The sequence below is a fragment of the Pollicipes pollicipes genome, unplaced genomic scaffold, assembly GCF_011947565.3.
Source record: "Pollicipes pollicipes isolate AB1234 unplaced genomic scaffold, Ppol_2.1 Scaffold_5724;HRSCAF=6776_pilon_pilon_pilon, whole genome shotgun sequence".
In the NCBI taxonomy this organism is placed as follows: domain Eukaryota; kingdom Metazoa; phylum Arthropoda; class Thecostraca; order Pollicipedomorpha; family Pollicipedidae; genus Pollicipes; species Pollicipes pollicipes.
The window spans coordinates 18,938,420-18,951,339 of record NW_023596746.1 but is presented as its reverse complement, the minus strand read 5'-3'; the positions used below and the strand labels follow the sequence as shown (position 1 = coordinate 18,951,339).

Genomic DNA, 12,920 nt, shown 5'->3' with positions numbered 1-12,920 from the left:
CGTAGGAAGATCCGGTACAAGTATCCAGTCAAAAGGTGAACGACGGTTCACATCAAGCAGGAAGGCAACAAAGCACAGGCTCGATGGCTGGAAGATCGATAAGCCATACAAAAAAGTATGTTGCGGTTTGAATGATCGCTAGATTGATCCGCGTGCTCATGAACAGCACGTTACTGCCACCCTTTTACTGCAAGGGTCACGAGTTGCTGGATTCGACAAACACGCCCAGATAGGCGAGGGCACCTGACTGGGGAAGATCTGCCAGCACCGTCAAGATAACATAACCCGCGCAAAACCAGTTGTGAGCTCATCCGACGCGGAGAACGGACGTCACGCGTGCGCTGGGACGATCCCGCGGTCGCCGGCGGCGGCGCGTGGCCACACAGCCGCCGTTTCGTTCCGTCCGTCCTGAGGACAGCCCCACCCTGAGGACAGCCGGTCGTCGGTCCGTCCTGGCCGGCTGTCGGCGGGACCGTGGCGGCAGGAGCGGCACCACGCCGGCAGCGGTCCCGCCCGTCCCACCGTCCCCACGGTACGCGTCGAGCCGCTCCAGACAAATAAATCGCCGCCGAGCGGCGGACACCCGGCGTGGTATGCAGCGCGCCGCGTGCGCGCGGGCGCGGGCGACCGGCTGCAGCCGGCGGCGCCCGCCCGGCGGCGCGCCTCGCTCAGCGCACTCGTGCCGAAAATCGGCGGCGTAAAAACGGCGGCCGCGCTGCTGGGCACGCGTACTAATCCCGCCGCGAGCGGCCGGCGCGCAGTCGGCGGCGGACGCGATCGACGGCGGGCGACACCGGAGGCGGTCGGCCCCGAGCTCCGCGTGTCCGCCCTCTGACCCCGTGTTTCCCGAGCCGGCCCGCCATCAGCACGGCGCGCTTGCAACACACCGCCGCCGTCTCCGCCCACCGGCACCCAGACGGTCGGAACAGGCGGGCGGGGGCCGGGCCGGCAGCCGCCGGCGCCGCCACGGCCGGGGCCCGCCGGCGGCACTCGCCGCTCGCAGCGAGAGCGCCGCGGTGTTGGCCGGCCGCCGCGCAGCCGGTCCCCGTGGACACATGGCCGGACGAGCGGCGGCGGCGGCGGCGGCGGCGAGAGACGGAGAAATCCGGCGACACATGGCGGCCGCCCACAGTGCGGCCGATGTGGGGCGACCGGAGGCGCACCCGGCCACACCGCCGCCGGGGCACCGGCTGTGATGAAAGACGCCGCGGTGGCACCGGAGACGGGCCCGAGCTCCCGTGGGCCGCGCGGCGCCGCGGCGAACGCGGTCGTCTGGCTGGCGAAGGACGTCCGCCGCGAAAACGGCGCGTCCACCCCCGTGCAGAGAAGACGTGTACGCCGCACACTACCCTCCACAGAGGGTGACTCCTCTCAATAGTCACCACAGCCGAGCTTCTGCAATTACACTCATCAGGAGTAATTTCTCGGCCAGTGCAGCTCTATGGCCTGGCACTTACCAGTTAGTGTCACTTAGGCGATAGGATGTGGCCGCGGAGACCTGGCCCAGGATTACGCGTCCACCCGCCGACGCTCCTCCGGTCACGCTCCCGATTGCCCGTCCAATCACACCGCTGCTGATCACCCGCCTGGCCAAGTCGCTCCCAATGCGCGCCCGTTCGCGCGTCGGAACACGATCGGCCCCGCGCCCGGCACGATTACCCGGCCGTTTGGCGCCGGCCGGCGCGCTGGACGCGTCGATAGCGCCGGCCGCTCCCACACAAAGGTAAGTGGCCGGCTGGCGGCGCGCCGTTATGGTGGCCCGTCGGGCCGCGGCCGAGCTCTCTCACATGGTCGGAGCCCATCCGGGAAGCGGTGCCGTCCGCGTGACCACATCCGCCGTCATCTCCGACGGCACGCGCCTCGACGGCAGGCTCTGATGGTCTGTACACAGGCTGACCGCAGCCACATCGAATGACGGAGCTGTTGCAACACATGGTATTTCCAGGCCCGTCCGGAAATGTCACATTTCCGTGATTGTAACGAGACCTGCAGAAAAAATCTAATCCTCAGAAAAAATCATTTTCGGCGTTCAAAACTGACCCCGACAACCATCATCAATGTGCGATTTCACCGCAGCAGCACCGGCGCGCTTCAACGGCGCGGAGTCACGTGCTCCACGGCCATGCATCACGGCGGCACGGGCGCCGCCGTTTAATGTCCGCCGCAAACGAGCTTCCCACGGGCGTGTCACCAATCACGCCCGTCGCCGTGGACGTCCGGCCGCCCGATGCCGGTGGCCAGCGTGCGAGGCGGCCGGCCGCCCGGCCTGCCCCGTATAGCACCGGCGGCGGCGGCGGCGGCGGCGGCGCGTGAGGTCCACAGACGGGACGGCGCGGCACGCGGCGGTGACGGGCGACGCCGGGCCGCGCACGCTGTCCGTCTGGGGCCAGCGTCTGTCACCACGCCGGCCGCGGCTGGCCGCGCGCGCCGGGGACGCCGGCCGCGGCGGCCAGGGTGGGCTGGCTCCAACACAGACAATGGCAGTCGTGACCGGCCAGCACTAACATCGACAGTCGTCACCGGCACACCCACATACAAACGGGCCCGTCGCCGACACCATCCCCCCCCCCCCCCCCCACCACCACCACACGTTGCTCGTGGATAAGATCAGACCGGCAGCCGGCGAGTGGCCGTGTTTACCAACGGCAACCTGCATTAATATTTGACGCAAATCCGCTGCCGATGGCCGTCGGACAAAGGCCCCACGGCCATCGCCAGCTCCATCGCGGTCAGGCCGGCCAAGGGCGCGAGCAGTCCACCGTCGCCACCAGCCCCGCCCTGACTGGAGACGGCCCTTCCGGCTCTATCCGCCGCCAGCAGCTGTACGGCCTGTCAGCCGGCTCTACCGGAGCGGCTCTATCCGTCGCCAGCAGCCTGTACGGCCCATCAGCCGGCTTTACCGGAGCGGCTCTATCCGCCGCCAGCAGCCTGTACGGCCCGTCAGACGGCTCTACCGGAACGGCTCTATCCGTCGCCAGCAGCCTGCACGGCCCATCAGCCGGCTCTACCGGAACGGCTCTATCCGTCGCCAGCAGCCTGTACGGCCCATCAGCCGGCTCTACCGGAGCGGCTCTATCCGCCGCCAGCAGCCTGTAGCGGCCCATCAGCCGGCTCTACTGGAGCGGCTCTATCCGCCGCCAGCAGCCTGTACGGCCCATCAGCCGGCTCTACTGGAGCGGCTCTATCCGCCGCCAGCAGCCTGTACGGCCCGTCAGCCGGCTCTACCGGAACGGCTCTATCCGTCGCCAGCAGCCTGTACGGCCCGTCAGACGGCTCTACCGGAACGGCTCTATCCGCCGCCAGCAGCTGTACGGCCCATCAGCCGGCTTTACCGGAGCGGCTCTATCCGCCGCCAGCAGCCTGTACGGCCCATCAGCCGGCTCTACCGGAGCGGCTCTACCCGCCGCCAGCAGCCTGTACGGCCCATCAGACGGCTCTACCGGAGCGGCTCTACCCGCCGCCAGCAGCTGTACGGCCCATCAGACGGCTCTACCGGAGCGGCCCTACCCGCCGCCAGCAGCCTGTACGGCCCATCAGCCGGCTTTACCGGAGCGACTCTATCCGCCGCCAGCAGCCTGTACGGTCCATCAGCCGGCTCTAGCGGAGCGGCTCTATCCGCCGCCAGCATCCTGTACGGCCCATCAGCCGGCTCTACCGGAGCGGCTCTATCCGCCGCCAGCAGCCTGTACGGCCCATCAGCCGGCTCTACCGGAGCGACTCTATCGCCAGCCGCCGGCCGATTTCCGGCCGCCGTGCGGGCTCTGCTGTGGGCTGCGGTCAGCCGGTGCCGCTTTCCTTGTGGCGACCGGCGGCGGCGGCGCGCCGGGCCCGGCGCCAGACCCCGGCAGCCGCCCGACGCACCCGCCGACACCGAGTCACCGAGCCCGGCGCCAGACCCCGGCAGCTGCCCGACGGATCCCCCGACACCGAGTCACCGCGCCCGGCGCCAGACCCCGGCAGCCGCCTGACGTGCCCCCCGACACCGAGTCACCGAGCCCGGCGCCAGACCCCGGCAGCCGCCCGACGCGCCCCCCGACACCGAGTCACCGAGCCCGGCGCCAGACCCCGGCAGCCGCTCGACGCGCCCCCCGACACCGAGTCACGGCGCCCGGCGCCAGCCCCCGGCAGCTGCCCGACGGATCCCCGACACCGAGTCACCGCGCCCGGCGCCAGACCCCGGCAGCTGCCCGACGGATCCCCGACACCGAGTCACCGCGCCCGAGGGCACCAGCGGCGCCCTCCGACAAGCAGCGGGGTATGCCGGCGCCTCCGGCGCCGACAGCAGCGCGGTCTCTGCGCCGGTGGCCCAGTCCACGGCCTGCGGCGTCCCCTCGACCCTGTCGGACTCCGGCGGAGGGCGGACAGGGGAGCCGGCGACGGCCGGGTGCGCTCGGCCGCGGCCGCGGCCGCCGCTCGTGACCGCCGGCTCGGCTCGGCTCGGCTCGGCTCGGCTCGGCACCTCTGCGCGGCCCGCTCCGCGCGGTTGGTGACGCCGGCCGATATGGAGCAGTGGGCCGGCGGCGCGGCGCTGTCGTCACGCTCCAGAGGGGCGCCCGGCGGCCGGCCGCACTGCCCCACCGGCCGGCGATGTGCCCGTCAAACGGCCCGCAGAGCGCTCCAGATGTCAGGTCACGCCAAAGCCGGCCGGCGACGACCGAAACACTGCACACATGGAGACTGGAACGCTACCAAGTGTGCGCTAGCAGCTCCGTTGACCGAAACAATGCACAGATGGAGACTGGAACGCTACCGAGTGTGCGCTAGCAGCTCCGTTGATGCACAGATGGAGACTGGAACGCCACCAAGTGTACGCTAGCAGCTCCGTTGAATCAGTGCAGCGGTTTCACACATCAGCACAATTGCGTTCCCCTGTCCTAACACGTGCATCCCAAAAATTTTAGGGCACGTACCCACTGATACTGACCTTGAAAAGTCACACGGCCCTTTAACTTAGATGCGTACTTTATACCCATATATCCGACCGACTGGATGAGGCATCACCTGTGCCTCATGCGGAATCGGTCCAAACTCCGACTCGCTGCGCCAGGAGTTGATTTTAACTCTGGCACCGAGTGGCGCACAACAGTTCCAAGTTGACTAAGACTTTGACTCGATGACGTGTGGCTCACCCCGGCATTGGGGTGACGACGTCGATGAAGTCCGCTCCAGTGACAATGCTTTACATGATGAACCGCCGCTTGAGCTGCATGGCAGCTCAAGCGGACTAAATGTAGGGACTAAATATAAGGACTAAAATCACACGATCGTCAGAGAAAAACATCGCTTTCTTTCTATGTCGGTCGACATATCACCGATTCCAGACAAAACGAAAGACTACGCTCTGACCCTCCTCACTAACAATGTCACAGGAATCCATTCCGCCCCGTCCCAGAAAAAAAAACAATTGGTTGATCGCAGAATCGACTCAAATTCCCATCTAGGTCAAGCACCGGTCTTTGTACGTGCGGGGCACAGAACAGCCGCGTGTCAGCGTGCTGTTAAAGCGCACAGCATCGGCACGTGTCGCTCACGCCCGCAGTTCCCTCATGGCACGGACAAGGATGTCCTGCCCCCGTCAGCACCCAGACCCTGCCCCCCTGCCCGGAAAACCACGCCGCCGCCAGCGACATCAAAGCCGTCCCTCCACCGCACGGCCGTGTGCAAACAAACAGGCCAGAGTCGGCGGCGACGGCCGGCACTCACGTCGACTGGGCGCGGCGGCGGGCGGCAGGGCAGGCGGCGGGCCCAGCCCTGGCACGCGGCTGACGGCGGGCCCGGCCATCCGCGGCGCCGGCGCGGTGGAGCGCGGACGGCGGCGCCGGCGGAGACTGGTGACTGGGGGCAAGGCCCGGCGCCGGCCCCGGCCCGCTCCGGTTCTGGTCCCAGAACATGGTCCGGTGGGTCCCGGGCTGACCGCGCCGCGGCGCGCGGGCAGCCGCGGTGAGACCAAGCGAGAACGGGAGAGACAAGCGCGAGAGAGAGAGAGAGAGAGAGAGAGATAGAGAGAGAGTAGAGAGAGAGAGAGAGAGAGAGAGAGGAGAGAGAGGAGAGAGAGAGAGAGAGAGAGAGAAGAGAAGAGAGAGAGAGAGCGAGAGAGAGAGAGAGAGAGAGAGAGGAGAGAGAGAGAGAGAGAGAGAGAGAGTAGAGAGAGAGAGAGAGAGAGAGAGAGAGAGAGAGGAGAGAGAGAGAGAGTAGAGAAGAGAGAGAGAGAGAGGGGAGACAGGAGAGAGAGAGGAGAGAGAGAGAAGAGAGAGAGAGAGAGAGAGAGAGAGAGAGAGAGAGAAGAGAGAGATAGAGAGAGAGGAGAGAAAGAGGAGATAGAGAGAGAGAGAGAGATAGAGAGAGAGAGAGAGAGAGAGATAGAGAGAGAGAGAGAGAGAGAAGAGAGAAGAGAGAGAGAGAGAGAGAGAGAGAAGAGAGAGAGAGAGAGAGATAGAGAAGATAGAGAGCGATAGAGAGAGAGAGAGAGAAGAGAGAGAGAGAGAGAGAGAGAGAGAGGCGCGTCGTGACGGAACGAGGGGACGGGCGGGAGAAGGTTGGCAACACGACGAGGTAATAAGAGGAAACCAGCGACAGTAAGAGATGACCAGAAGGGAGAGAGGGCTGAAATCAGACAAATGGGAAGGAGAAAAGAGACACAACACAGGAGGAGAGAAATCAAGGAATATACTGGTGGAGGAGAGAAACGGTGCGAAGGGCGTGATACAGTAGGAAACATTACTACTAGGAGAAAGACGATATGTTGACAGACAGGGTACACACATAAGGACCAGACAGAAGGGAGATAGAGAAATACATGGGTAGATACAAAAGAGGAAGGTGCGGTGGGAGCTAAACTATGACCACGGGGGACTACCCCAAAGTAAAAAAAGTGCATAGGTGCTGTATGACCATTTGTAGCTGTCGCGCCCTAAACTGCAAATCATCATCAAAACGAAGTGCGAGTGACAGCGGCGTACGGATGTGAAAAACACGCGCCACAAACGGGCGGCGAGGCAGCCCACTAGCTTCAGCAGATAGTGCGAGTCCGGATCTGGATTTGTGCGGGATCCCGCACAAATCCTCACTGCTAGTGCTCCTTATCTGGTCGGTGTCATCAGAACGCCTCGTCGGAACCACGCCGCACCCGGACAAAGGGAAGGCCGGCAGACATGTGATACACAGGGCGCCCACGTGGACGGGGAGGTTTGTGCCATCACCCGTTATGTCACCCAGCCTTTTGTCAGCAGATGGGGAGTCCAACGAGGCAATAGCTGATCTTGCTGATATGATATGATATATGACATGACATGATATGATATGTTGCTGATCTGAATATGCCAGGAAGCACGGCGTCCGTGAACAGCAGCTACCATGCGACGTCGGTGGCGAGCTGGCCGTTCCTAACGAGGCGGCCACTTCTCATCTTCACTGACGTCGGTGGCCCGGTCATGTTCCACATCGCTTCCCGTCCGCAGTCCGCCCCAGGCGGCGCCGCCCACGTGCCGATCGGCCCGCGGTGTCCAGAGGGCCGGCACCTCCTCAACCTGACCCCGGGTCACGGGCGCCGTCAGCGGCCCCGCCTCGCCGCCGCCGATCAGCCAGCGGCGATCAGAGGGCCGGCACCTCCTCATGACCTCGGGTCACGGGCACTGTCAGCGACCCCGCCTCGCCCGCTGCCGATCGGCCAGCGGCGATCAGAGGGCCGGCCGTGGCCAGCCAGTCCCCAGCGGTCGCCCAGGACCCGCCTGGTCACGGCGAGAGGCGATCCGCTCTGCGGCACCTCTCGCAGGTGGCATGCAGTGGATAGTCTGGATAGTCTGGTCTGATCTAGTCAGTGGGTAGTCTGGTGCTGGGCACCGCACCTTCAACGGCCACCACTGACCCACCAGCTGCCGGTCAGCCATGTTACCCCACCTCAGCCAAGCCGCAGCGGCCCGGCCGCCCCGCGAGCGCGACTCCGGTACGAGGACCCGGGCTGGACCACTTCGGTAAGTGCACAGCGCCATTCAGCGGAATCGGCGCCCTGCCCTGAGGCGCACCTCGGCGATCCTGTGCGTCGGTCACGGCCACCAAGGCCTCGGATCTCAAGGTGCCCTGAGATCCGAGGCAGGCGGCGTCCGGGTCCCAGAGCCCAGCGAGTGCGGCCTGATCGATGCACACCGTACAGTGTCCTGTCGCGTTTGTAAGCTGTAGCATGCATCTATGAACAGTTCAGCAGCCCAGAAAAACAAAAGCAAACAAGGCTGCCATGACTTAAGATATGAGTCCCTGTACTGTATGGATAATCATGGCAACTCCTCATACAGTACAGCTGTACACATGACATGTCCAGGAGTGGGAAAATATTAATGTAACCAGCATTAATTACCTGAGGTTGTAGAACCAACCAGTCTTAAATTGATGCCATCAAGTTTGAGCTTCCTATATTTTACTGCCAACACTGCATGCAACATTGAAAGCTGTATCACTGGTAACACTTGTCAAATTACTACAGCCACCACTGAACACATTACTGGTTCATTGCCAGTACTTACACATGTCTCTGGAGCATCATAACCAACTACCTGTGTTGCAGTTTGCTTTCTTTTCAGCATGCACAGATAACCCATAATCATTTTGTTCCTTGGTGCCAAATTACAACTACAATGACATATATTCTAAACCAGACAGTGCCTGCATCACTACTGCCATTCTGATAACATGACATGTTAACCCAACTGGGAACATCTGTCAAGCAGCCTCAGTAAAATTAGACCACAAAAGTACTGATATTAGAAATGGTTCATGTCATCACCTGTAGCCATTGATCACAAAAGCGCACCTACTGTATCACTGATAACTGGAAAGCACACCAAACATTCAAATATACTGGTTCTGAAACAGAACCACATGCCATCTTTTTCATCACACTTGCCAATGTGCATGTATTGTATATCTCAAATAATAACACATCAAAACATGTATTTTCAGATAAGCCCCCAGCAGTTTTAGACCTGCTTGCTTAAAACATATAAATGCTATTACAGCACAACAAAATGTATTGTGTAAGAGGTGCAAGGACAGGTAGCTTAAGTGTACAACTGTAAGCCACACACAGGCCTTCCCCATCTCTAAACCAGAATCACAAAATGCCCTTTTTGCAACAAAAATAGCTGAATCTATCTGCTTCCATGCCTTTCCTCTGAGCCTTCTAAATGCTTACATCCAAGATCCCTTTATAAGCTATTAAACATAATCTCAGAAAAGCAATGCCAATGCAGTTTCATTTGACATGCAGTGCTGTTCTATTATAGAGTGAGGGAGCATGACATATCACAACCTTGATCCATTATGAATTTGGTCTCAAATTACTGGCATGCAGCCATCCAGTCACAATCACAACTGCTATGTGCCCTGGCCACAGCCACATGGGCACGACAGTGCAGCCCTGACTGCCTAATGATAAATAAGTTTTAAAGCATTAAATAGCCAGACTTAAACACATAAGGATGATGAGGGATGAAATGCAAATCAATTGCTTGGGCTGCATTTACAGTTGCTTGTAAATAATTGAAAAAGTGTTTAGTCATTTGCCTGTGAACAATTGCACATTTACACTTAGACAGTCAATAAATTCAGCCCACAAGTCAGTTTCAGGCAACATGGCAGCAGTCACTTTCCCACCAACATAAAAGCATGGTGACTAGCAACATGCATCCCTAAACTGTTCAGCTTCCAGGCATTAGTTTTCAGGCTATAGGTGGTTATCACTTGGGAACCTACTGCCTGACCCAGACCACATGTCAGGCAGTATAGCACACCAGCTATCTTCAGTCAAATAAGACATTGGTCATGGCACAGAGAAGGGCCCCATGAGAACTCATGTAAACACAGTTAACCATAGATCTCAACATAGCATGCATTATGAGAGAAACATGTCCATCTCTATTTTTAGGGAATGCATGACCAAATGTGCATGATACTTAAGTCACGTGCAGTAGTAAAGAAGAAGTTAACAATGAGTCAAATCATGCTCCAAGTGAAAACAAGGCTATCTGGGTGCATTCATATTGAGTAAAATATTAGAATACCTTTGTAAAAACCAAGTTCACAGCATTCTCCAGGTGTTGTGTAGAACAGGGTACCTTACAGGCATTCATATTTCATGGAAACTAATGCTCCCAAACAAATCAAATATCATAAAAGGCTGCTTTAAAATATTCAACTTACTATTGTGAGCACACTGGAATTTTACCAATACAGGTGGCACATATGGCATTGAGGAAGTTTGAAATGTTTCCTTTCCCAGAACAAAGATCAACATTCAAAACCCCAGACAAGACCTTATAAATAAGGATATCCTGGTGGGGAGAACAAGCCTTAAAAAAACATGTGGCCAAGGTGGTTGTAACTGTTGACTGCTGGTGAAATTCCACTCCTTAAAGCAAACAAAACCCAAGAACACCCTTTGATGTTGATTGAGGGTCTTGATGTGTGCCAAGTACTATGGTTATTTGGTGCCCATAGCACCCCTTCAGTAAGCTTTCAAAACCAACTAACATATAGATGGGGTATGTCAGATTCCTCTAATGTAGCATTGTGAACAACATGTACTAGCTGCCTTTTACAAACATTCCAGGAGGTGTCATTTAATCACTTTTGATACACAAATAAGATCAAATCACAAAGTATTTACATGAGATAAAAACTGCTCCATAAACAAATAACTGGATCATGTAATCACCCAGAGATGACACTAGCCACAGACTGGCATATTCTATAGTGACTGTCATAGCACTAGACACACCACATGCACATGTTTTGACAAAATGTGATAACAACTATCATTCCCTTATGTTCCAGTCAATAAATCATGGCAGAATGCCAATAACATGCTTGGGGCAGACAATATCATGCCCCAAATGGGGTATTGGGCAGCCTGATTCAGACCTCATTGTGAATGCTACATCCTCCCAAACACATCATGTATCACCAGCTGTGGTAACTGTCTATGACCTCGCCAGTTTTGTATGTTCACGGACCACATGATGATAATTCCTGAAATGCTCCAACTCAATAATTTCTGCCAAATAGTATTGTTAAGTTGCCCTAAATTGGGTGTGAGCCACCCCTGCCTGAATGAGATCTTGTCAAAATCTCCCATGGTTTTCAGATTGGCTTATGTTGGTGTTTTATACAGCATGATAGGTAATCTAGAAATGCAGCAGCATCTGTTAATTCTGCTTCCTGATGGACAAACAACAACAATGAAGCAATTTGTTATGTTCAAAACCAGATCTTAACATCACTGGATGTGAAACCATGTTCAATTTTGGAAAGAAAATGACCATGCTTTGAACTTTAGGTGTTTCAAAAACATAACATTACACAACTGAAACAAAAGCACCCTTGTTCCACACCATAATAACACACAAAACAAAACATGACAGCCCGCTGTGCAAAAAGCACAAAACAGCCCTGATTATAAACCAGCTCACATTAACTTACCATTGTGTTCAGTGAAGACATTTCTTCGATTAGGTAGCCTTTGTTCTCCTAAATCCCTGTTTGATTGACGATATTTCGAGGTCTTCGGTTTGGCGGCCGCACCCACAGCACTCACAGATTTTTCTTTGCCCTGGCTAGCACCCATAGTCCGGGGAAACACGCATCGGCAAATCTGCTTTGAGTCCTACATGCGTCTCTTAAAAGCATGTAAAAGCCCTCCTGAGAGTTACAAAATGACTTTCATTGTTGCTCACTTGCATCCAATGACGTGAACTATATGTCCCTGTCTGTCACAATCCTTTCTTTCTCACGCACACATACACGAATACGACCATCCACGGCGCCGCCTCTCGCCGCCGTTCCGATGCCAGTGCTTCTTTTTCGTCACTCCTGGTGAAATTCATAAAATAGAATGCAGGCAAGGAGATTAGATAATCACGTAACTAGCTTTAATTTGGAGTGCAATATATTTCAGAAATATTCCAAGCCTAGTTAATCAATTTTACATTCATTTTACAGGAGCTAAGAATATTGCGGTAACATATTCAAAAGTTTCTTGGTATTGTTTCAAACCCCAATTTCAGGAAGATAAGCACTAAATGAATTCAACCTTATCCAAGCCCAGCAAACCGCTGCCAGCTCATTGGTTCTAAAAATTAATTGTTTTGGTTTCAGAAAAAAACATAGAGCCTTGCTTGCGGTAATATATCATATGCTAATGTGAACTAAATTTGCAGCTTGTCCAGATCTTCTCCCTACTAATGATGAAAGCTGCATAGAATACTTACTGTAAGCTTTTTAGGACATTGATATAGCTTCACCTGGTCAAATATACAAAAATATAGTAAAAATACACGATATCATCTTTAGCTGCACGGTAAACAGCCAGCGAGGGCGTGCAATGCCCCATGTATCGAACACGAGCTGGCTATTCTAGCTTTATTGACACAAAATTCAGGCAGGTAAAAGCCATGTATTTAAGCGTCATAAAATGTCCTGCTAGGTTTTGGACAAATTTTGTGTCAAGTTTGCTCTGCGTATATACGGAAATCAGCATGCTTTGCATAAATACAAACATGACTTTCGAGCCCTACATATTTAGTACTATTATCCTTTTTACCACCGTAAGACATTTACGGCGTGGAGGAAGCAGATTCGGTGTATGCTGGAGAAAGGTCGCGCGCGATTTCTAGTTCATCGTGTTGTTTCTGTTCGTGTCAGGATCCCGCGGTAGGCTTGCGGTTCAGGGTTTTGACATTCAGGTGTCATTGTAGATGTGATTGAATATGTCTGTGTGCTTTGATTAACTTCCATAGTACCGATTGGCGGCCAGCAAGGTTTTGTCCAACATACAAATATCTAGGGGGCTTTTGGTTGAGGGAAAATTATTCAACAGATAATTATCTCTCCGATCATCATGCATGGAGTTTCTCGATTTGCTTTGGCCCGTC

The 12,920-nt window shown here is 56.2% G+C and overlaps 1 protein-coding gene across 1 annotated transcript in view; it reads right to left on the bottom strand.

Annotated features, from left to right (window-relative positions):
- Positions 1-11,827, bottom strand: part of Abl (tyrosine-protein kinase Abl) — a 31,120-nt gene extending 19,293 nt beyond the window's left edge. The window contains exon 1 of the mRNA XM_037226226.1: positions 11,470-11,827. Coding sequence (XP_037082121.1) covers positions 11,470-11,614 — 145 coding nt within the window. The 5' untranslated portion in view covers positions 11,615-11,827. The remainder of the gene's footprint in view (positions 1-11,469) is intronic.
- Between the last annotated feature and the right edge of the window lie 1,093 nt (positions 11,828-12,920).